This window comes from Psammomys obesus, unplaced genomic scaffold (genome assembly GCF_907164565.1).
Source record: "Psammomys obesus unplaced genomic scaffold, mPsaObe1.curated_primary_1811, whole genome shotgun sequence".
Lineage (NCBI taxonomy): Eukaryota > Metazoa > Chordata > Mammalia > Rodentia > Muridae > Psammomys > Psammomys obesus.
In genome coordinates this window covers 14,830,930-14,857,661 of record NW_026586173.1, presented here as the reverse complement: position 1 = coordinate 14,857,661, position 26,732 = coordinate 14,830,930, and the positions used below count along the sequence as shown (strand labels likewise).

General features: G+C 37.6%; 2 protein-coding genes across 2 annotated transcripts; one reads left to right on the top strand and one right to left on the bottom strand.

Annotated features, from left to right (window-relative positions):
• Positions 1–4,577: 4,577 nt before the first annotated feature.
• Positions 4,578–5,516, bottom strand: LOC129672120 (olfactory receptor 7G2-like). The gene has a single exon (XM_055601394.1). The coding sequence runs from the start codon at positions 5,514–5,516 to the stop codon at positions 4,578–4,580; it is 939 nt and encodes a 312-aa protein (XP_055457369.1).
• Positions 5,517–23,729: 18,213 nt separating this feature from the next.
• On the top strand, positions 23,730–24,695 carry LOC129672066 (olfactory receptor 7G3-like). The gene has a single exon (XM_055601264.1). The coding sequence runs from the start codon at positions 23,730–23,732 to the stop codon at positions 24,693–24,695; it is 966 nt and encodes a 321-aa protein (XP_055457239.1).
• The last annotated feature ends 2,037 nt before the right edge of the window (positions 24,696–26,732 follow it).

Below are 26,732 nucleotides of genomic sequence, written 5' to 3'. Positions count from 1 at the left end.
GTAACCCACTTGGACACTGAACTGCCATGGGCTACATCTGTGCAGGGGGTCTAGGTTATCACCATGAATAGTCCTTGGTTGGAGTATGAGTCTCTGGGAAGTTCCCTGTGTTCAAATTTTCTTGTTCTGTTGCTCTCCTTGTGGAGACCCTGTCCTCTCCAGCTCTTACTATTTCCCACTTCTTACATAAAATTCCATTCACTCTACCCAACAGTTGGCCAACAGGCTCAGCATCTGCTTTGATAGTCTGCAGGGCAGATGCTTTCAGAGGCCCTCTGTGGTAGGTTCCTTGTTTGTTTCCTGTTTTCTTCTTCTGGCTTTCAGAAGCCCTCTGTAGAAGGTTCCTAGGTTGTTTCTTGTTTTCTTCTTCTTCTGATGTCCATCCTCTTTGCCTTTCAGGATGGGGATTGACCGTTTTAGTTAGGGTCCTCTCTCTTGCTTAGTTTCTTTAGATGCACAGATTTTAGTGGGTTTGTCCTATGTTGTATGTATTTATGAGTGAGTATATACCGTGTGTGTCTTTTTGCTTCTGGGACAACTCACTTAGGATGATCCTTTCCAGGTCCCACCATTTACCTGCAAATTTCATGGAACTATTATAGTGAATATTTAGGACACAAGTAGCTTGGTGGTCTCCTAATGTCATGAGAAATTGGGTTGTACAAAGGATTACTAAGGATACAGTATCACAAGATGAAGTGGAGAATTAAGAATAACCCTCACAGAAGGAAACAGTAATGGAAATAGTATCCCTATATAAAGACCACTTTGGGAATTTTTTTTGCTTAAATGGACCTAAAGGAAGCTTTAATTAAGCAGGAAGTGATGTTCAGAGCATTTTTTTTTATTATTCCATCTTTAACACTCTTTACATATATTAAAGAAAATATTTTCATTCTTAAGCACACTGTGTCATGATTAAATTCTGCATCAATTTTCATACTTTCTCCTCTGCCACTTTCTAAACTCTAATAACCATTTTACATATTTGAGTCTTTAAATAACCAACCGCTGCTCTGAGAAAGAATATGCAATATCTTTTAGGTCTTGTTTACTTCTTTAACTTAATGTCTTGTAGTTACATTCTTTTTCTGGAAAGCATACTATGATGATATATATTATATTTAAATAATATTCCATTATATTGTATCCAGTATATTTATGTTTCTAAATATACATCAGAGTGTATTTATCAGTATAAATGTTTAGTATATTTAACAGTATATTTACTGTACTTCACCATATTCTGCAAATTGTTCACATGCTATGATAAACATGGATTTACAGTATCTTTAATGAATGCTTATTTACTCTGTTATTCTTTATTGTTATTATTAATTTCTTTCTATCAGATCAGGTGAGAATACAGAAGATATGCACATTGGGTGTAAAAGAAACAGCTCATTCGTACACAGTCTATACTGCTTTTGCACCATGATCTGAGTTCTACTCCCAAAATGATTATCTGGCTGCTCACCAATACTTGTAATTCCAGTTTTAGGAGTTCTAACACTATTGTTTGGACTCCCTGGCCATATACATCCATGTATTTACATATAGATACATGTAGAAACATAATTAAATGTTACAACAAAAGCAAATCCTCTTTTTTAAAAAAAACTTTACTTTTCCCTATTGTAAGTATAGAATTCTTTTAAGCCCCAAACATTGTGTAATCATAGAGGTCAAATATGAATACTAAACTATGCAAATGTTAAATGAAAAGAGGTAATTATTCTTTTTTAAAAGATTTATTTTTTTCACAGGATTCCCTGTGCTCTGCTCAAAGTTTGGCTATGAGTCTTAGCATCTGCTTAGATACCCTGTTAGGCAGAGTCTTTCAGGGGTGCTCTGTGGTAGGCTTCTGTCCTTTTCCCATGTACAAATAGCACTAATTGGACTTAGTGGACTATAAAGAAAGATGAAGAATGTAAAGTTTAGAGGATAACGTATTGTGTGTCCTTGGAGCAAGTAAAGGCATGAGTAGGATGTAGATATGCTCTACACATGCATGTGTATATATCATATTAATGTATTAAAGTCACAGGAAATGAATACACATTCTCAAATAAGCATATTACATATAAATATTTCTCAAAGTGGGAAATAGACTTTTTGCCAATTTTTAAGAGTTATTATATTTAGGGGTCTGAGAGAAGGCTTAGTGGTTCAGAGCACTTCCTGTTTTTCCAGAGAACTCAAGGGCATGGGCACACGCACACAGTACATATACACACATTTGTGAACACACATATACACATAAATAAAAACTTCAAATCTACAGAATAATAGAAATCTACTTTAATTTGTATATTTAAAATGCTAAATTAATTTTATAAATAAAACTCTTTTATAATGATACTGAGCCTACTGAGACTAGGCTACAAAAAATATGATTTAAGAAAACATATAAGGAAACTCATTGGCACTTCCAAAATATGGAAACATGCATGCAAGTAGGGAATAATTCTTTTCTAAGTAATACAATATATTTCATTTCTAATAGACTGTAAGAGAACATTCAATTAACTTTATTTACAGAGTAAAAGTTATGCTGCCACAGTTTTAGTCAGCGCTTGAGAGGCTGTTTAACTTCTCCTTTACCACATACAGTATCACATATACAACACATCATTAAATATGAACGTTGCATCTCAGATACACAGTGTCAGCTGTGATAAAGAATTGATTTAAAATATTTAAATATTAGCAATGTTAGTATTTTCAGAAAGGACAGGGCAAGATAAGATTTCTGTTGTATTACTGTAACTGATATATAAGATAAAAATATAGACTAAACAGATAGAAATATAGATAAAAATAAGAACACTTATATCACAAACTCTTGGCTCCTGGTGAAAAAAAAAAAAAGACAAAATTTTATGTTTGAATATGTTAGACTTAAGGTGTCTCTGCCATATTAGATCCTAAAATGTCATCTCTAAGAAGTTTAAATATCTCTTACTAACATAAAATTACTGAGATAATCTCCAGTTCTGTATTTTAGAAATAAAACTGATAATGTTGGCTTTGATGTTCTTTCAGAAGAATATGATTAGAAGTAATAATCTTCACCAGTAATTATGTTGGCTACAAAAGGTTACTTCCTCCTCCTCTGAGGGCCTCATCTGGGGTTGCGGTTAACTTGGCCTTAATGAATGAGGCATAAATCATTTAATAGGTTTGAAAACGACCTCAGTAACTTTAACAGCTCACCTAGCATTCCACTACACAAATACAGATTCTCAAAATAATATGGGTCCATAAAATAAAAGGAATTCAACAAAAGATCCCAAGCAATTCAGTTAAATAGTAACCATATGAGCTGTACATGCTTTACTCAAAATATTACATAAAAATAATGAATAGATTTTTTACAAATGGTTCAATGTCAGTCTAACAATCAATGAAATCTCTATGTCTTACTGAAACATTTGATGAGTTAGAATGGCACCATGAGGTCAATAGCCAGTAAGAAATGGCAGTGACTCTACAGAGAAACTTGATCATTCATAAACTACTGTTGGGCAAGTTGTTATACTGGTTATAAAACCAGTATAAGGTTTCTTAAAAGCTATCAGAATAAGTACTGTTTTGTAAAACTCTGTCTGAAATGCATCAAAATCTGTAGAAACAGAGATAAATGTGTATGATTTATGTATGCATTTTTTATCCAATTGCACCAATACTCACAACAGACCAGATAAGAAATGAATTTTAGGCAATACTCAGTGGATATATGTGTAAAGGAGAAAAATAGCACAGAGACACAATAAAGTTCTGTTTCACCATAAAAAAAATCATTTATTATCATTTTAGGCAACATAAACTAAACTATTTTGTTAAGGAGAAATAGGTACAGCATCAAAATTGTCATATTTTCTCAGGTGCTTGTGAAACGCAAAGATGATTTCACAGCTTAGAATATAATACTGTTTGCGACAAATTTGGAAAGAAATGGGTGAAGCATAGGCAGAGAAGGATCAATAAGTACACGCTGTACCTGGATAGATGAACTAACTTCTAGTGTTCCTTAGTATGGTTCACAAGAAAGAACAACATAAATTCAAATGAGATTGGGTGTTAACCATGGCAAATTATGGTAAATTAATGGTAAATATTGGAAGTAGCACTTTGCCTAATTGCCATGATTTGATCATTACACATTTTCTCCATATGTTAAAATGTCTACTTGCAGTTCACAGATAAGTGTAACTTCTAATTATCTGTGTTGATATAAATCAATAAGATCAATAGCCCATCTTCTGTTGTATACATGTTTATATACATATTGATATATGTATATGTACAAATACACATGCATGGTTCACTTTTCAATAACACACAGACACACACCCACACTCTTTGTGACTGAGCTTGAAACATGAGAAAATAAACTGATAATAGAATTGAACCAACATACAGAAAAATGAACTAAATACAAGATTAGATCTATTTGGCATTATGTTATCCACTGAATTTAGAAGGATTAGTGAAGGGATGATAAGGCATTCAGACATTTCAGGAATCTTCTCACAGTGATTTACCTCTAGGATCTATCCAAGAAGGTAACATATTTATAAGATGGAAGGTATCCTACCTATGAGTTTCCTCAAGGCTTCCTTCATATCTTTGTTCCTTAAGCTGTAGATGAAGGGGTTCAGCATCTGAGTCACCACAGTATACATCACTGATGCCGCTGCTGTGATCCTGGGAGAGTCAGTTACTGCTGAGCTAATGCACACACCTAAACCTGTCCCATAAAATAAAGAAATGACTGACAGATGAGACCCACAGGTAGAAAAGGCTTTATATCTTCCTTGCACAGACTGTATTTTCAAAACAGAGGAGACAATTTCAGTATAAGAGAAAATGATTCCGGAAAAAGTAATGCCACCAAATGTTAAACCTGCAATGTATATCAGTAAATTGTTGATGAATGTGTCAGAACAGGCTATGTTGATGACCTGTGTAATTTCACAAAAGAAGTGGGGAATTTCCAAGTCTTTGCAGAAGGACAACCAGAGCACCGTGAGGCTGAGAAGTAAAGCATTTACAGTGCTACTGATCAGGGAGAATAGGACGAGTAGACTACACAGACGCCAACTCATGATAACTGTGTACCTCAAAGGATAGCAAATAGCCACATAGCGATCATATGCCATGGCTGCAAGAAGGCAACACTCCAGGCTAGCAAAAAGCATGGCAAAGCAAGCCTGAGTAAGGCATCCTGCAAAGGTTATGCTTAGATTCCGTTCTTGGATGCTCACCAGCATCTTTGGGATTGTTGTGGTGCTTGTGCAAATATCAGTCAAGGAGAGGTTGGAGATAAAGAAGTACATGGGAGTATGGAGATGGGAATCTGAATGGATGGCCAAGATGATGAACATATTTCCAATCACTGTGATCAGGTAAATGGACAGAAATAGTCCAAACATGACAGGCTGCAATTCTGGGTCACTGGAAAGGCCTAGGAGGAGAAAGTCAGCAGCAGCTGTTTGGTTTGTGAGTCCCATAATTTCACATGCTGAAAAAAAAAAATCAGGGGTGATTGTATAGAAAAAAGGACCACCAGTTTAAAATTTATGACGTGCTTCATGAAGTAAATGCTATTTCCCTCTTTGTTTTGTCATCTCCACTCTCCATCCATCTGTGAATCTATTCCTACTTGTTTCCCTTTCTGTCGTTGTTAATCTTTTCTCTCTTAAGTTTCCCCTCTTTCCACCCATCTGATTTATCACTTGATTGTTTTAATTTTATTTACTACATATTTTCTCTTGTACCACATTATACTAATTAATAACATGGTATATTATAGGTAGATGTTTAACTGAAAAAAAAAAGAGCTATAACCAGTGGGAAGCCAAAAGGAATATTACATTCAATATAAACTAACATAATTAACATAAAATTAGATTTTAAATTAAACACATCTGAGTTCAACTGAAGCTCATTTGTAAGTAAAAATATATACATTGAACTCTCTGAGCTACTTCAGTGTATTCATTAATAATACCGCAGAACACCATAAATCCTAGCCACGAGTCAAGTGAGTCATAAAATAAATATGTTTGTTTTTTGAAAATAGATTTTGATACCTAATATGCCTTTAGCATTTTCATTGTGCTTTAGTTTTGCTTTTGGCACACCAAATTATGCATTCCATACACCTTCTTCATGTTCTTATTTCACAACCACGGAAATGACTTATAGTAAAGCACTGATGCCTGTGCACACATTAAGTCAAAAGCCTTCAGAATGCTTTGGTGTCATCATGAACGAATGGCTGTAGTTATTTTCCTGATATAAAACACACTTCACAAGAAACAAACACAGGAAAGATCATGCCTACTCTACAGCACTGAAGTGATGGTACCTGAGTCCAGAGGCAGCTGTGCCGGATACTGACCAGAGAAGAATGTTGTTTGGGGATGGGATCTCAGGTTTATATTTATAGTCTCTGTAACACCTGGGATTTTAAGAATAAAAATGTATTCATTAATGAAACCTTTTACTATCATGTGATTAAAGGGCAGCACAAATCCTTAAGGAGGAAGGAAGCCTGGCTGATGAAAAAATTGCTTTAGGGGATTAACTCAGGCAGAGAGCCAGATAGGGCCGGCCCATGTTCCACTAGCCTGTGACGTATGTACTCACATTCATTAGCGCACTGCGAATTTCAGTGTCTCCTAGTTCAATTTTTATACCTTCCTTAACAACTGTGAAAATTTGACAATGTGGTTTAGCTTATAAATGTAATAATTTATGTATATTTAGCAGAATGCATTCTAGATATGTGACTATGATCATATCAACACTGAATGCCATAAACACAATTGTGTTATCTATACTCTTACATGGTTATATCTTATATGACTCAGAAAATTAATTTTTTAATTATATTTTCATTTAATAAGATATACTACATAATTAGATACAGGTTGATAACACATTCTTGCTATTTGTTTGGGGATATATTTAGCATAAATAAAAATGCATATTTACATATATTATAAATATTGAAGTTCAGCATGTATCCATCATGAAATTCTTGACAAAGTTTCGTTTAGGAAGGTCACATATTAGCAAAAAACAAGACAAGCACATTACCGCATAATGTTAAATTGGATATTCTTGAAAATATTTCTTGTAGCATCATGGATAAGCTAAAGGACTTGACTGTCAACCCAAAACTGAAACAGCCGCTGCCTTCAGTCACACATATTGCCCAAACTGAAAGTAATGCAGAAAAAAAAATCAAGAAACCAAATTCAGGTTTAAATGACACTATATTTTAAATAGATTTTGCAAAAATACCTTCAAAATGCACATTCTTTTCAGCCTTTCATAGTACTTTCTCCAAAACTGACCATGAATTAGAAAATTAAACAAATATAAAATTCAAAATATCTTATAGAATTGTAATATATAACAGCAGAATGGTGAAAAAATAATCAAAAGGAAAACTGCAAGAAAGTACATATTTACATTGAGTCATGTGGTTTTGAACAAACATTTTTGTTATCAAAAAAGAATGCAAGAGTCTCAGCATCTGCTTTAATACCCTACTGGGTAGAGTCTTTCAGAGTCCCTCTGTGGTAAGCTCTTGTCCTGTTCCCTGTTTTCTCCCTCTTCTGATGTCCATCCCGTTTGCCTTTCCAAATGAGGATTGAACATCTTACCAGAGTCCTCCTTCTTGATTAGCTTCTTAAAATGTACAGATTTTATATGTCTATATTATATGTATAATATCCATTTATGAGTGAGCATATACCCTGTGTGTATTTCTGCTTCTGGGATACCTCACTCACAGAGGAAGACAATGTAGCTACTCCTGATCGGGCAGGTGGGATTTGGAGGGAAAGAAAGAGGGAGCTACAGGTGGGAAACAAAGTGAATAAACTGTAATTAATAAAAATAAAATATATCTTTAAAAAGAATGCAAGAGTGTAATTATTTTTTCTGTTTTTATAATTAATTTTATTTATATATTTATTTATTACAGTTTATTCACTTTGTTTCCCCACTGCAGGCCCCTCCATTGTCTCCACACAGTTCTACCCACCCTCCCTCTTCTCCCCCTATGCCTTTTCCCTAGTCCCCTGATAGGAGAGGACCTCCTCCCCTTCTATCTGACCTTAGCTTATCAGATCTCATCAAGGCTGGCTGCATCATCTCCCTCTGTGGCCTGGCAAGGCTGTACCCCACAAGAGGAGGTAATCAAAGAGTTGAAGGTGATCAAAGAGTTCATGTCAGAGACAGCCACTGTACCCCTCAATAGGGAACCTATTTGAAAACTGAGCAGCCAATGGGCTTCCACTGAACAGGAGGTCTAGGTCCTCTCCATGCATGATCCTTAGTTGGAGCTCTGGGTCAAGGTTTTTTGGCTCTGTTGCTCTCTTTGTGGAGTTCCTGTCCCCTCCAGGTCTCTCTATCTCCCTTTTTCCATAAGGATTCCGGCACTCTGCCCAAAGTTTGGTTATGAGTCTCAGTATCACCTTCAATACCCTGGTGGTATTATTGAAGGTATAGAGTCTTTCAGAGGTATTCTACAGAAGGCTCCTGTCCTGTTCCTTGTCTTCTTCTACTTCCAATGTCTAGATGTCTATCCTGTTTGCCCTTCTGAATGAGGATTAAGCATCTTCCCTAGGGTCCTTCTTGTTGTTTAGCTTCTTTAGAAGTACATAGCTAAATAAACAATTCTAAATAGAGGAATATGGAATGGTGGAGAAACAAAGAAATGCTCAACATCCTTAGTCATTCGAGAAATGCAAATCAAAAAGACCCTGAGATTTCACCTTACACCCATCAGAATGGCTAAAATAAAAAACTCAAGGGATGATGCATGCTGGAGAGGATGTAGAGAAAGAGGAACAGTCCTCCATTGCTGGTGGGAATGTAACCATGTACAACCACTTTGGAAATCAATCTGGCACCTTCTGAGAAAATTAGGAATAGTGATTCCTCAAGATCCAACTATACCACTCCTAGGATATGCCCAAAAGGTACCCCATAATTCAATATGGACATTTGCTCAACCATGTTGATAGGAGCCTTATTCATAATAGCCAGAATCTGGAAACAATCTAGATGTCCCTCAACAGAGGAATAGAATCAAAAAGTGTGGTACATTTACACAAGGGAATACTACCCAGCAATTAAAAACAAAGAAACCATAAAATTTGCAGGTAAATGGTAGGAACTAGTAAAGATCATCCTGAGTGAGGTAACTGAGAGGCAGAAAGACACAAATAATATATATTCACTTATAAGTGGGTACTAGACATATAATATAGGATAAACATAAGAGTGTAATTCTTTAAATTCCATGAAAATGGAGCTATAAAGTAATGATGTATAAAATGTATAAAATAATGATGTAATTTCAGGTGTTAGAAAAACAAGAGTAAAGTCATCTAGAAGTAAATAAATTATATTATCAAAGACAAAATTATTATGTTTACAGAAAATGTACAGACTGGAAGATACAATGTGTGGGGTAACAGAAGCTCAGAAAAAGAGATAACATACCTTGTCTCTTTTTTTCTTTTTAATTTTAATTTTTCTTTTTTATATTAATTATAATTTATTCATTTGTATCCCAGCTGTGACCCCTTCTCTCATTCCCTCCCAATCCCACCTTCCTTCCCTCATATCCTCTCAATCCCCTTTCCAAGTCCACTGATAGGGGAGGTCCTCCTCCCCTTCCATCTGACCCTAGCCTATCAGATCTCATCAGGATGGGCTGCATTGTCTTCCTCTGTGGCCTAGTAAGGCTGCTCCCCCACTCAGGCAGAAGTGACCAAAGAGCCAGACACTGAGTTCATGTCACAGACAGTCCCTGTTCCCCTTACTAGGGAACCCACTTGGACACTGAGCTGCCATGGGCTACTTCTGTGTAGGGGCTCTAAGTTATCTCCATACATGGTCCTTGGTTGGAATATAAGTCTCAAAGAAGACCCCTGTGCCCAGATTTTTTTGGTTCTGTAGTTCTCTTGTGGAGCTCCTGTCCCCTCCATGTCTATCTCCCCCTTCTTTCATAAGATTCTCTGTACTCCGCCCAAAATTTGGTTATGAGTCTCAGCATCTGCTTTGATACCCTGATTTGTAGAATCTTTCAGAGGCCCTCTGTGGTAGGCTCCTGTCCTGTTTCCTCTTCTGATTTCCATCCTGTTTGCCCTTCTGAATGAAGATTGTTGATATTACCCAGGGTCTTCCTTCTTGCTTAGCTTCTTTAGGTGTATAGATCTTAGTATGTTTCTCCCATATTATATGTCTAATATTCACTTACAAGTGAGTCTTTCTGCTTCTGGGAAACCTCCCTCAGGATGATCTTTTTTAGATCCCACCAGTTGCCTGCAAATTTCATGATTTAATTGTTTTTAATTGCTGAGTGGTATTCCATTGTGTAAATGTGCCAAATTTTCTGTATCCCTTCCTCAGTTGAGGGGCATATAGGTTGTTTCCAGGTTCTTGCTATTATGAATAAAGCTGCTACAAACATGGATGAGCAAATGTCCTTGTTGTATAATTGAGCATATTCTGGATATATGCCTAGCTGATATATGGTATAGCTGGATCTTGAGGAAGTGCTTTCTTAATTGTGTGAGAAAGCACCAGATTGATTTCCAAAGTGGTTGTTCAAGTTTACATTCCCACCAGCAATGGAGGAGGATTCCTCTTTCTCCACATCCTCTCCAGCATGTTTAATCACTTGAGTTTTTTATCGTAGCCATTCTGATGGGTGTAAGGTGGAATCTCAAGGTCATTTTGATTTGCATTTCCCTGATGACTAAGGACATTGAACATTCCTTTAAGAGTTTCCCTGCCATTCCATATTCCTCTATTGAGAATTCTCTGTTTAGCTCTGTACCCCATTTTTTAATTGGATTACTTGATTTGTTGCTTCTTGAGTTCTTTATATTCTGGATATTAGCCCTCTGTCAGATATAGGATTAGTAAAGATCCTTTCCCAGTCTGTAGGCTGTCCTTTTGTTCTGACAACCATGTCCTTTGCTTTACAGAAACTTTTCAGTTTCAGAATTTCCCATTTATTGATTGTTGATCTTAGAGGCAGAAAAAAAATGAAAATTTTGTGCGCTCAGCCTAAACAGAACCCCTAAAACATACAATCTAAATGGAAGCAGAAGTAGAAAGACTATAAAGCCAAAGACAGGAAAGGGGATACTAAATGCTATATTTGGAAATGGCATTGCTATTTCAATCATAATCACAGAGCACTTATAGTTACCTATAATGATCTTATGGCAGGCTGGGCTTGTCATCACCCAAACACTAATCAAAGGACCACATCCTACTTCACTGCACTATTGAATAGAAGTGGATTCTGGGAAAGAGAAAGTAATTGTCTTCACTTTTATACCCAGAGGTGAGCCTAGCAGGCTCCAATAGGCAGTTCAAACAACTGGTCATACAGATTGTCCTGCTTAAACTCAGTGAGTCACAAAACAAAACAAAGATACCTGAATGTAAGAAAGAGACTTTGAGGGAGAAGGAGAATATCCAGTGGTGCTGGTCTTGGTCCACTTTATCCCTTGGGGCATCCAAATATCATTGCATCCTGGTTAAACTGAACAGAAAAAGAAACTTAGATGGGCAGGGGGATTAGCAGGATCTTGGTCCAAAGATGAGTATAGGTGAAAGGACTCTCCTGAGATGGTTTTTTTTTTTTTTTTTTAGTGAAATGGCTTTCTTTTATTGGGGGAAAAGGGATTATATAAACCTTGGGAAAGTGCATAAGGGTTATTAGGGTGAATATACAACATTGGCTGAGGATGACATCTGGAAATGCTTCATTTGTATGAAGAGGAATTCCAGATGCTAGCTGGATGCATCTTTATAAGGAAATAGAAAGTTTTAATCTGGAACCTGGCTACTAGCCTTTTTGATTCAATCACGGGTGTCAGGGTGAGGTTCCCAAGGCTACATGAACCACGGCATGTAGGCCCAGAACAAAGAAGGAGCAATCCCTATTCCTGCTGATCTCAAGATGAGATTTTTGGTGTTTGGACATATTTCAATCTCACTCTTGCTCCCTCAGTCACAGGGCTCACCTGCCCCACATCTCCCTTTGTTTCATAGTCATAAGCCCCTGTGTTTGGGACAGTTTGGTAATGAACCAGAACCAGATTGGCAGTTATTATTTTCAATGCTATTTATCTGCTATTTTAGAAGCTGAATGAGGTAGGATGCCAAAAGAAGTAAGTCCCCAATGGCCAGTACCGCCCAAGGAGGAAAAGAAACCAGGCTACAAGAGGGTTTAAGTACCATGCGGTAGGGGTGTCGGGTGCATAATGTGCCCGGAGAACTCACTGGAGATCTTGGAGTTTTTGTATGTTTTGTTTCACAAGCCCAGATACACTGACATAAAAGCAACATTCCTCCTCCAACACAATGCAAGTCCCTCTCTGTTCAGTAGTTAGTAAGTCCAGGGTTCTCTGGTTTTGGAGAACAACCCTGACTAAAGGAGTGATCTGTCATTGAAGGGACTCCAGACTATCCATAGTGAAAGCTATTATGGTTAAGCTTATCCTGGAAGTTTCTGGCACTTCCAGTGGCTCACGTAGTGCCCAGGAAGACACTGAGACCCAGTCCAATGAGAAAAGGGATGAAGATCTCTCTCTTGTTTCAATCTCTTCCCAGATATAAAGCTAATTCTTCAAGCTTATAGAGATAAACCTGAGGAATAATCATGGAGATTAAAAAACTCTGAAAGGGGGGTTCAATGTAGGAGCTGATAGTGTTATTTCACCACCAGAGAAGAGCAGGAGTATTAGGACATATTGGCTTGGTGACAGTGATGCTATGTAAACATGTAGGATGGGAAACTGAACAGAGCTTTACAAGGCTAAACAGAAGGGGTAAATTGATGAGAAGAATGTGTTGCAAATTTCATGTGGATAAGGGTCCATGGCATTCATGAAAGGGGATGTTAATCAGAACAGGTGCCAATAGTTGCCAGTAGAGTTAAGCACAGAAGAGCTATTGCGAGGAGTTGGGGTGGGTGGTTAGGGGAAAGAGACTGGATGTATATTGGATGCCTTATAGCCAAGAGAGGTTGGCTTGGAACTCCTTTTGAGTTTGATTCTCCTGTTGAAGAATGTCAACATGGGTAAAGACTGATGTGTAGGCAAAGACAAGTTTGCAAAAGAACTGTAGATTGCCTTCTGGGTATTTAGCATAGCCATTGCAATATAGCTAACCCAAGACTCCCATTCACCATCGTGTCTCTAAGGTATTACTGAGGGAAAGGTGAAAAGAAATTTTAAGGTCAGAGAGCATGGTGCCACCATGACTGGTGCATTCGATTGGCATCCCCAGCGTTTACATCCTCTGTATATGGAGGCCTCCTGGATGCAGTCACCTGTGTTGCACTAAGGAAAACAGAGGAAAGGGCTGGGAATGTGTAATGGAATTGGAATGTAAAGAAATCTGAATCCTTGCCTGGCATCTTTAAAGTGGGAAATCCTGGTTTCCTACGATTTTGTTGTGTCCATTATAGGCCTCCCTAGCAGAAAATCTTCAGTGGTGGTTATTGGGAAGTAGGTTAGGAAGAGCCTAAGCCATAGCAGAGTTAAGATGAAGAGTAACATGGGGGACAAAATGGAGGTGCCAGGAGAACACTGCATCTGAGGAGCAGGACAACATTTTCCATACAGAGACTGAACTCTGGGCCCTAAAATAACAGTGATCATGTTTCCCAGGGTAGAGCAGCAGATCACTAAATTTACAGCAAGAAACCCAGAATCAGAGCAACTGTCTTCAGGACTTCTCCTGGTGAGAGGAGAGCCCTCTCGACTAACAAGGACCACAGTTACCACTCAGGTCTCTATGCCTGAGGTGAGCAGTGGCAACTCCTGAAAAACACTGGCCATCCAGTGACTATACCCAAAAAGCTGAGAAGGCTTCCTTCAGGAAAAACCATCTTCCTGCCAAGGGGATTCTCTCCACCACAAGATTCCAGGAACCCCCAGAAACTAACCCCAAACACCTAAGATAGCCCAGTGAGTAGAGGCCAGCATAAAAACTCAACCAACAAAAGACAGAGCAATATGGCATCTCCAGAACCCAAGGCAAGTGGCCCTGGACACCCCAGCATAATTGAAATTCAAGATGACCTAACATCTATGCTCATGAAGAGAATAACAGAGGAAACAAATAAAATGCGCAAAGACCTAGAGGAAGGTAAACTCAAACAGATTATGGCTATCTGTAAAGAAATAGAGGAAGATAAAAACAAACAGATTATTGCCATCCATAAAGAAATACAAGAAGTTGCAGCCAAACAGTTTGTGGCCTTTAGAGAGGAAATGCTTAAATCACTGAATGAAATAAAAGAAACAGAAGATTGTTCAAACAAACAGCTGAAGGAATTGATGGAAAAACAGGAAAATACAGTCAGACAGGTGAAGGAAATCAACAAAATGGCTCAAGATCTGAAGATAGAATTAGAAAAATTAAAGAAAACACAACTGGAGGAAATTGTGGAGAGAAAGAACTTAGGGAAGGAAACAGGAACTACAGAGGTTAGCATAACCAATAGACTACAAGAGATGGAAGAAAGAATCTCAGGTGTGGAAGATGATGGAAGAAATAGATGTATCTGTCAAAGAAAATGTGTTAAATTTAAAAAATTCCTGACACAGACCGTTCAAGAAATTCAAGACAAAATATAAAGACAAAACCTAAGAATAATAGGTGTAAAGGAAAAAGAAGATTCCCTGCTCCAAGGACCAGAAAATATTATCAGCAAAATCATTGAAGAAAATTTCCCCAACTTAAAGGAGAGGCCAATAAGAATACAAGAGGCCTACAGAACACCCAATAAATTAGACCAGAAAAGAAAAACCTCCCGCCACATAATAATCAAAACAATAAGTATACAGAACAACAACAACAACAAAAATACTAAAAGCTGCAAGGGGAAAAGGCCAAGTAACATATAATGGCAAACCCATTAGAATCACACCTGACTTCTCAACAGAGACTATGAAAGCCAGAAGGGTCTGGACAGATATCATTCAGACCCTAAGAGAAGACAGATGTCAGACCAGACTACTATATTCAGCAAAACTCAGTCCTCATAGACGGAGAAAACAAGATATTCAATGACAAAAACAAATTTCAACAATACCTACACACAAATCCAGCTTTACAGAAGACACTAGAAGGGAAAATACAACCCAAGGAAACTAGCTACTTTCAAGAAAATGCAAGAAATAATTAACCTCACTACAGTAAAACAAAAAGCAACCAAGCACACAATCTTATGACCACAGCCAACATCAAAATCAAAAGATCTAACAACCACTGGTCATTAATCTCTCTCAACATCAATGGACTCAATTCTACAATAAAAAGACTAACAGAATAGATGCGTAAACAAAACCCAGCAATCTGTTGCACACATGAAACACACCTAAGTCACAAAGATAGATATTACCTGAGGATAAAGGGTTGGAAGACGACTTTCCAAGCAAATGGACCCAAGAAACAAGCAGGAGTAGCCATTCTAATATCTGATAAAATAGACTTTCAACCAAAATTAATAAAAAGAGATGAGGAAGGACACTTCATACTCATCAAGGGAAAATTCCACCAGGAAGACATCACAATCCTGAACATCTATGTCCCAAATACAAGAGCACCCACATTTGTAAAAGAAACATTACTAAAACTTAAACCACACATAGATCCCCACACATTAATTGTGGGAGACTTCAACACCCCACTCTCAACAAAGGACAGGTCAACAAAACAGAAATTAAACAAAGAAACAATGTCTCTAACACAGGTCATGAATCAAATGGACCTCACAGACATTTACAGAACCTCACACCCAAACACAAAGAATTTACCTTCTTCTCAGCACCTCATGGAACCTTCTCCAAAATAGACCATATAGTTGGTCACAGAGCAAGCCTCAACAGATACAAGAAGACTGAAATAATCGCTTGTATCCTGTTTGATCACCATGGAATAAAGCTGGACCTCAACAACAACAGAAATAGCAAAAAGCCTACACACACATGGAAACTGAACAACTTGTTACTAAATGATAGCTGGGTCAGGGAAGAAATAAAGCAAGAAATTAAAGTGTTTCTAGAACTCAATGAAAATGAAGACACAACATACCCAAACTTGTGGGACACAATGAAAGCAGTGCTAAGAGGAAAGTTCATAGCACTAAGTGCCTTCAAGAAGAAATTTGAGACAGCTCATTCAAGCAACTTAATGGCCCACTTAAAAACCCTAGAAAAAGAAGAAGCAGACACACCAAAAAGGAGTAGACGGCTGGAAATAATCAAACTCAGGGCTGAAATCAATCAATTAGAAACAAATAAAACAATTCAAAGAATCAATGAAACCAAGAGCTGGTTCTTTGAGAAAATCAGCAAGATAGACAAACCCTTAGCCAAGCTAACTAACAGGGAGAGAGAGACACTATCCAAATCAACAAAATCAGAAATGAAAAGGGGACACAACTACAGACACTGAGGAAATCCAAACAATCATTAGATTTACTTCAAAAGTCTATATGCCACAAAACTTGAAAATCTAAATCAAATGGACAATTTTCTTGATCGATTCGACTTACCAAAGCTGAATCAGGACCAGGTAAATCAATTAAATAGTCTTATATCCCCCAAGAAAATAGAAGCGGTCATCGAAAGTCTCCCATCCAAAAAAAGCCCAGGACCAGATGGCTTCAGCACAGAATTCTACTAGACCTTCAAAGAAGAGCTAACTCCAGTTCTCTTCAAACTATTCCACAAAATAGAAACAGAAGGAACATTACTAAACTCATTCTCTGAAGCCACAGTCACCTTGGTACCTAAACCTCACAAAGACTCAACAAAGAAAGAGAATTTCAGGCCAATCTCCCTTATGAACATTGATGCAAAAGTACTCAACAAAATACTTGCAAACTGAATAAAAGAACACATCAAAGATATCATCCACTATGACCAAGTAGGCTTCATCCCAGGTATGCAGTGATGGTTCAATATACCAAAATACGTCAATGAGATCCACCATATTAACAAACTGAAAAAAAAAAACACACGATAATCCCTAGATGCTGAAAAAGCATTTGACAAAATCCAACATCTATTCATGTTTAAAGTATTGGAGAGATCAGGGATATAAGGCACATATCTAAACATAGTAAAGGCGATATACAGCAAGCCTATAGACAACATCAGACTGAACAGAGAGAAACTTAAAGCAATCCCACTGAAATCAGGGACAAGACAAGGCTGCCCACTCTCTCCATGTCTCTTCAACATAGTTCTGGAAGTCCTTGCTAGAGCAATAAGACAGTTGAAGGAGATCAAGGGGATACAGATGGGAAAGGAAGAAGTCAAATTATCACTATTTGCAGATGTTATGAGAGTATATGTGAGTGATCCCAAAAACTCTACCAGGGAACTCCTACAGCTGATAAACACCTTCAGCAAAGTGGCCAGATACAAAATTAACTCAAAAAAATCAGTAGCCTTCCTATATACAAACGACAAAAGTACTGAGAGAGAAATTAGGGAAACAACACCCTTCACAGTAGCCACAAATGACATAAAGTACCTTGGTGTAACCCTAACAAAGTCAAGACTTGTATGAAAAAAATTTCAAGTCTCTGAAGAAAGAATTAAAAGAAGATATCAGAAGATGGAAAGATCTCCCATGCTCATGGCTTGGCAGGATTAACATAGTAAAAATGGCCATCTTACCAAAAGCAATCTACAGATTCAGTGCAATTCCCATAAAAATACCAACACAATTCTTTACAGACCTGGAAAGAAAAATTCTCAACTACATATGGAGTAATAAGAAACCCAGAATTGCTAAAACAATCCTCTACATTAAAAGATCTTCTGGAGGTATCTCCATCCCTGATCTTAAGCTGTACAATAGAGCAACAGTTATAAAAACTACATGGCACTGGCATAGAAACAGAATGGTGGATCAATGGAATAGAACAGAAGACCCAGAAATAAACCCACACATTTATGGACACCTGATATTTGACAAAGATGCCAAAACCATACAATGGAAAAAAAGATAGCATCTTCAACAAATGGTGCTGGTCTAACTGGATGTCTACATGTAGAAAAATGCAAATAGATCCATACTTATCACCCTGCACCAAACTAAAGTCCAAGTGGATCAAAGACCTCAACATAAAACCAGACACATTAATCAGTTAGAAGAAAAAGTGGGGAGGACCCTAGAACTCATTGGTACAGGAGACAACTTCCTGAACAGAACATGAACAGCACAGGCTCTAAGAGCAACAATCAATAAATGGGACCTCATGAAAACGAAAAGCTTCTGTAAAGCAAAGGACATGGTCATCAAAACAAAGAAGAAGAAGATTGAATTTTAGAACCCACACTTTTTAATTTTCCAGTTCTAAAATTCAATCTTCTTATTTGTCGATCCATTCTACATATAAGGCTTTCCTCTGAGATTTATAGTTAGGTTATTGGATTTTGCAATCCCATCATCATTTTGTTTTACATCCTCTTTAATGTTTGTTTCTTTTTATTGAATTCTCTTCTAAAGAACAACATCTCCCAGGCATTTATCCTCCTTAAAAAAACTTTTTTGTAATTTTTGAGCTACTTCTTGGTTTCTTCTTTAAATTATTTGAATTCTTTGATGAAGTTAATGATTGTTCTTTTACATTCTATGTTCTCATGTTCATCCATTTTTCAGTAGCAAATATTGCTACAGAACTGGTAGGTTTGAGAGAGAATATACAGGTTTGATATTTCATATTGTTGGTAATTTTGAAATGGAATGTGGGTCTGTGAAAAGTTTTGTCAGTTGTATGTCTGATGTGGACAAAGTAGGTTGGATCAGAAGACAGGATATGTATGGTGACTTGGGCCGAGAGGATACACATGGCTTGGGTGTAAGAAAATCCGGTGGACAGAGGGCATGGGGTGGTTTCCATGATGTGCGCCTTGATCCAAACCTGGATTGTGAAGGTATATCTGGCTGTATATACTTCAAGACATTGGAAGTGGAATGGGAAAGAACTGTGTTTTTAGGGGTGTCTTGGTTGATATAGAGGAAGCTGGTTTGACCAGTCTAGGCTGGGGTAGTTGTGGTGATTGGGGCTAGATCTGAAGGATAAATGAAGTAAAGGGTCATGCAGTCTCACTTGGATATATTCTGCAGAAAGATGTGCAGGATTTGGTTAAGTGGGTGATCCAATGGCCTTTTGTAAGTAAGTTAGTTCTTATCTGTTTTTCAAGAAGGCACTCAATTCTGTGCAAATGCATAATGACTGACTGCACTTTCTGCAAGTTTTTCCCTTTGATAGCTCCTGCCTCCAAATGAAAGGGGATTTCAGCAAAGGTAAAATGGGATGGACATTGGATGTAGGAGAAAACAAGTAACGGGACAGGAGCCTACCACAGAGGACCTCTGAAAGACTCTACCCAACAGGGTATCAAAGCAGATGCTGAGACTCATAACCAAACTTTGGACAGAGTGCAGGGAATCTTTTGAAAGAAGAGGGATATGGAAAGATCTGGAGGGTACCGGACTCCACAAGGAAAGCAACAGATCCAAAAAATCTGGGCATATGGAACTTTCAACTCTTGTGGTTTGTGTGCCTTAGGGATTTGAGATGCCTTGGGGGAGATAAAACAACTGCTCCAGTGGATAATGAGGAGACACGTAATTGAATCCTTAGAGCCACCACCACTGCAAATAGTGGACCTGTAACTACTTTATAACACAACAAAGTGTAGGTCAGGCGAGGCAGATATGATTTTACACCAAGGCACGCAATTCATGGTCAAGAAGTCCAATGTCTCTATAGCCCATCTGTCCTTCCTGGGATCACATTTTCCATAGTTACTTGTTAATATCCAGTAAAGAATTAGACAACTCTTCATTATATCTTCAAGGTAATCTGAAGCTTTCTATATTAAATATGTGAGAGACTGAGGTTTCTGTTTTCTTTACTTCTATTACTATTCTCCCATCTCTATTTCCTTCCCTTCCCTTTCTTTTTTGATTCTGTAGTCTCAGTTCCTCTCTTATTCCTCTTCTCTCCTCTCCTTTCTTCTCTTCTCTTCTCCTCTCCACTCCTCTCCTCTCCTTTAATGTTTTCTCATATTTGGTAGTATTCTTTCCTCTCCTTTTTTCCCCTCTCACCTCCTCTACTGTTCTTTTCTCCTGTCTTGTTTTCTATCATGTATCTTGCTTTCCTTCTCCTCTCCTCTCCTCTCCTCTCCTCTCCTCTCCTCTCCTCTCCTCTCCTCTCCTCTCCTCTCTTCTCCTCTCCTTACCTGGTTTTCTTCCTTTCTGAAGTTGAAGAATGAGTTAAACATCAGTTAAGATGACTGCTATTGTGATTATTTGATAGTAAGTTTTTTTTAACTTGGCAATATTATTTTGATATAGTTTCTCCACTAAAACTATCCTCATCCTATTCACACATTTCTGTCTTTCAAATTAAAATGTCAATTTGAATTCTACCTTTCAAAATACACCCAAAAAGTGTCTTACTCCCTTTATTTATTTATGAGACTGGGTTAAGATCGGTAAGATTTTTTTTTTATTTAACCATCTCTGGCTTTGTATTTTAGACATTAAAAGAGCCTAAGTTTCACCATAACTTTTTCTTTGACTTTAGGTGTCACTTACAAAAATTCATGTAGCTCAAACTGATCTATTTAATCTCCTAATTAACTTGTCTCAGCATCTGGAGTGATTGAAAACTAGATATACAGTACATAATGTTAATATCCTTTACAAATGATATTGATGCATAATCCCTTATGCATTTATGAGGCACAATGTGATGACCATATGTACTTCATTTAATAATGACTCATAATTTGCATTTGCCTCACACATTTGACATTACTATGTTTTGAGTATGTTCGATGCCTTCAGCTTTTTGCAATGTTGAAGAAAGCTGATTTGCCACAACAATATCCACATGTGCAGCTGGAATGTAGATGACAGATTTTGAGTCCCCTTGGGAAAGATTCATGCAGATTCACCAATCTTTTTCAGACTCTAGGCCTTTATACCTCTAATGCAAAATATTATAAAGTATTTTAAAGTAACAAAAAACAGAGTGAGCATTAAAGCACATAATCATATTAGAATATGCCATGCAATTGTGTCCAGTAACTTCCTATACAGTCTTAGTATTAAAATATTTTTGCTTTACAAAAGATGTGTTGAATATAAGTTCCTAATTATTAGTTTTATTTCACACCCTCACCTTTCCAAAAACCACCACACCAATTCACAAACCTTGAATTAATTCCATTATTACCTGTGGCTGTAGGAGAAATAAAATTATGTCAATCAAAGATGACCAGTGGAGTAGAAATCTACACTATGAGTACAGAGTCAGTTAAATCATTAGCAGCAATAGAAGAGAGTAGAAATAAGCTAGAAAATTAACTTCTGAATTAAAATTTCTATGTTATCATAAGTAATAAGCATGACTGTAATTTAGAATTTTTCATGAACATATTTTTGTAGATTGTCAAAAAGCCCTCCCAGGAAACGATCAATGTTAAATTCATTGTCATGGCTATTCTTGAGAAAAAAATACCAGTATATCTTAAAGGATATACTGGTATTGAAGAACCTCCAACTCTTTTGAGTAGTTTGGATATTTTCTATGACTGGAACCATGGCATGAATACACGTTTTCTATAGCAAGTAGCCTCTTTGGTTCTCTGTGCTAATATTGCATATGTGTTAAACCATGAATGGCTGTAAGGATGGGAGAATGAATGAATTAAACTTACCAGGCCACAGTAGAGGACAATGCAGCCACTTTTGATGAGAACTGATAGACTAAGATCAGAAAGAAGAGGAGAACCTCCCCTATCAGTGGACTTGGGGAGTGGCATGCATGCAGAAAGGGGAGGGAGGGTGGGATCGGGAGGGGAGGAGGGAGGGGCTTATGGGGGGATACAAAATGAATAAAGTGTAATTAATAAAAAAAATACTACAGATTATTTTATCCTCAAGTTCTCAAAATATTTTGTTGTTCATATTGTGAACACCAATTGTAAGCCCTTTGATTAGAAAAAAAAAAGCAACTGGAAATGTTGCTGCTGAAAATTTCTGATAAATGTGGATTTTATCAGAAAAGAGAAAGAACCCCCAATAGTTCCCATTACTTTATAAAAAGTGGATTGCTACACCTATAAAGGCTCACCAGCATGACTGGTGAAAAATGAGCTGAAAAAGGAAGCTACCAATGGCCATGGCAAAGTGGAAAGGGAAAGCCCATAAAGCTTCAACCCTATACTGAAGAAGGCCTGGGCTTGGAGATAGAGATTTTCTTCCTCAGGAAGGAGTACACCAATTGGTTGTCCAGTATCAAATGGTCAGCCCCTCGAATGTAATAAAAGTAACTGCAAACAGACGAAGCAGGTTATGTTTAGGATACACATATATACATGCAATTAATAAAAGAAGAGGCAATGAAGGATGAAGGGAAGAGTTTGGAAGGAGGAAAGGGAAGAGAGAAATGTTGTAATTATATTAGAATATCAAAAACAAAAAATAAAAAACAAAACTCAGTGGGAAACATAATATTGTGATTGAATTTGAAATTGAACATGACAGGCAATGATTTGAGGCCTTTTCTTTCCACTGTTTTTACTTTCAATGGTGCTTGAAAAACAGTTATTAAAAGAAAAGTTGTTGGCGCTGGAGAGATGGTTTAGTGTCTAAGAGTATACATGCTGCTCTTCCAAAGGGCCGAGGTTCAATAACCAATACCCACAGGACAGCTTATAACTCTCTGTAACTCCAGTTCCACAGGATCTGCTGTCCTCCACAAGCACCAGGCACAAAAGTGTTGCACAGACACATGTGCAAACAAAACATCTATTCCCATACAATATGAAGGAAAAAAAAGAGAAAGGGAGGACGGAAGGATGGAAGGAAGGAGGAATTTAAAGGAACAGTTGTTAATTTTAAGACATATTTATGTCTATATAGTGTATATCCACTCTAATTCCTAGGGCCTGGAAACAAATGGAATAAGAATGTAAGGCCAGCCAGAAAAACATCATACTAGACTTAAATGCAGCTATAGGATATACACAAAGGGAGACTACAAAACCATCTCAAAAAAAGAAAAAAACATTAGAACAGAGTACAGTGATACATACCTTTCATCTCACAACTAAGGAGGAAAATGCTGGTGGAACGTTATGGGTTAAAAACAGCTCAGTCTACACAATGACTTTCAGGCCAGTGAATGTTTACAAAGTGAGACCCTGTCTTAAAAACTAAAAATTAATTCATATATTTAAAAGTAGTTACAGGCTAATATGTTTCATTTTAATGCTTCTGCCAAACAACAAATATAAATGTACTTTGTGCTGGGTGCGCTCTCCCTGGTTAATCAATTTAACCAGTACAAATATTTTCATCATGTAACAATGCCTATAGAAATAAACATATATATAAAGTACACAATATTCATCTTCAAAATGAGTATAAGTATTTGTAACCACTGGAATTTTTAAAACAGGGAAAAACAATGAGAAAGAGGTAAGTATTGAAGAAAGTAGAAAGTAAGGAAAGGCGGTGGCAGAAAAAGAACCATGGCATTTTTTTTTCACTAATTTAGTTAATAACATAGATCATAAAGAAAACCCTATTTATGTTATTCTTCTTTTGTTTTCCATCAGCCACATCAAATCATGAAAACAGGAAATATTTCAGAATCTACAGAATTCCATCTCATGGGACTCTCAGATAACCAAGAACTACAGCCTGTTCTGTTTGGAGTTTTCTTATCCATGTATCTGATCACAGTGCTTGGGAACATTTTCATTATATTGGCCACAGTTTTTGACTCTAATCTCCACACCCCTATGTACTTTTTCATTTCCAATCTGTCTTTCATTGACATCTGTTTCACCACTACCACCATCCCAAAGATGCTGGTAAACATACAGGCTCAAGTCAACTCCATTAGTTATATAGGCTGTCTCACCCAAATCTGCTTTGTTCTAACTTTTGCTGGACTGGAAAATGGAATTCTGGTAATGATGGCCTATGACAGATTTGTGGCTATCTGTCATCCACTGAGGTACACTGTCATCATGAACCCAAAACTCTGTGGAGTACTGGTTCTGTTGTCCTTCTTGATTAGTATCTTAGATGCTCTACTCCACACTTTGATGGCACTACGCCTGTCATTCTGCACAAAAGTGGAAATCCCTCATTTTTTCTGTGAACTGGCTCATATTCTCAAGCTTGCATGTTCTAATATTATCGTCAACAATATCCTGGTGTATTTGGTGACAAGCCTGTTGGGTGTTCTTCCACTTTCTGGCATAATTTTCTCTTACAGTCGAATTATCTCCTCTGTCATGAAAATCCCATCAGCTGGTGGAAAATATAAAGCTTTCTCCATATGTGCATCACACTTAGTAGTGGTTTCCTTGTTCTATGGGACAGGTTTTGGTGTGTATCTGAGCTCTGCTGGCACTCATAGCTCTAGGAAGAATGCAATAGCCTCAGTGATGTACACAGTGGTCACTCCCATGATGAATCCTTTTATATACAGCTTGAGGAATAAGGACATGGTTGGGGCCTTCAAAAAACTCATTTCTAGAACAACAACTACCCTTTGTTATGCAACCTCATGTGCTGAAGTATGACTAGTAAGGGATCCAGAATTCCACACAAATGCATATTAGGTCATAAAGCCATATGTCAAATGGTGGAACATGAGAACTGTGGATTGGAACTATTGAATGTAGATTCTATCTGTGGCACGTTGTAGCTATGTATCCTTTTTCAAATTTTTATAAGTATTTACCTCTTTATTTAACTTCTAAAATAAGTATTAAATTATTCCATATACTATCTGCCACTAGTATAGTGATACATCGATTAATTGTGAACTAGGTATGGCAAATACACACACACACACACACACACACACACACACACATATGTGCACATATGTTTAAAGTACCAAAAGTTTGTAACTGAGATTACACAGTGAGATGGCTCAGGGGATAAAGATATTTACCTCTCAACCTGAGGACCTGAGTTCTTTATCCAGATCCCATATAGTAGAAGGACACAGCTTACTCCTACCAGTTGTCCTCTGACCTCCCAAACATAATGTTACACACACACACACACAGGCACTAAATAAATAAAGAAATTATTAAAGAACATTCTAGAAAAATAAAGAACATCTGAAAAATACATGTCATGTAGTGTCATTGTTCCCTTTGGATAATCAAGGCATAATGCATTCATTGCTCACATATATATGGAACCAATAATGCGTAAATAAAGTTGTCATGAAAGACCCCAGCCTCACCCTAAGTTAAACATAGCTAACGCCATTTTGTGGGACACCACTGTTTTGTAAAACTCTAAAGGCCAGATGAGAAACTGGAAATTTACTGAGAAATCCTAGCTGTGTCACCCACTTGAGATATCTGTGGTCAGGCTGCCCCAGTCATACTAAAAACAGTTTGTGTTAATCACTCTCATAGATATCTGTGAGACTGTTTCAGCTAAGATAGGGAAAAACAAAATAACAGGTGGCGGGCCACGTCAAGGGGTCATCCTACCCCCCTTGACCACCCAGTTCCTGGAATCTTGGTGCCCCTGCCAAACTTTGACACAAATTGTGGTCTCGTGTAAACGTACCAATCAGCCCCCTGTAACCATGCCTGTCGCTTTTGTACCAGTGCTTCTGCTCTAAAACCCTATAAAAACCCCAGTTTTTCCCCAAGGAGGCGCGCAAGGTTCTCCCGAGTGACCTTGCTGCCCCGAGTACTCGTGTATCAAAATAAAAGCCTCTTGCTGTTTGCATCTGAATGGACTCATTGTTCTTTGGGAGGGGGTCTCTCTGACGGAAGATACCCTCCGGGGATCTTTCAGTCATATAGGAGTTTATTAAAAGGACTAGAAAGATGGTGCTGTGCTTAAAAGCATGTACTGCTCATACAGTGGGCCTTAATTTGGTTTCCTGCACCCACATTACATAGCTCACAACTATCCTCTAATACTGAAGAGTTTAAGTTAGCCAGAATATAACTCCATTTTGAAATAAAGATTTTGACTGGGAACTGAATTCAGGTACCAGGAAATATCACAGAATGTACACCTGGCAGAAAACAAAGTTAACTCTCCTAGCAACAGCCTCCAGGAAATATAACAGAATAAATGCTTCATAGAAAATAGAGACAAAATTCCTGGCAATAATCAATGGAAATTGGTTGAGAATCGGGTGGGAAAATTCTCCCCAATGTTTCAGATGTGGTTTAGAAAAATAGCCATTGTGATTATATGCCTCAGCCATTGTGATTGTGTGCCTCAGAAAATGTCACCCTGCCCTGCCAAACTTCACCCAATTCTGTAACGCCAAGGCTTGTGCCCCCCTGCTGGCTGCCAGGGAAACCCCCTGCTCACAGACTTTCCCTTTAAAAATCCTGTTCACTCAGAGCTCGGGGTCCCACTTCTCTAAGTTGCGTCAGTGAGACTTGGGTCCCAAGTTCGATCACTCTTGTAATGAAGCTCTCTTGCAATTGCATCGAGTCATCTCCTGGTGGTCTCTGAGGGTCCCGTGAACCTGGCATAACAATACAAGCTTCAGAAGATCCAACATCCTTTTATGGAATCTGTGGAAAAGTACACTGACATGTATGAACTACCATGTAGACATGCACATA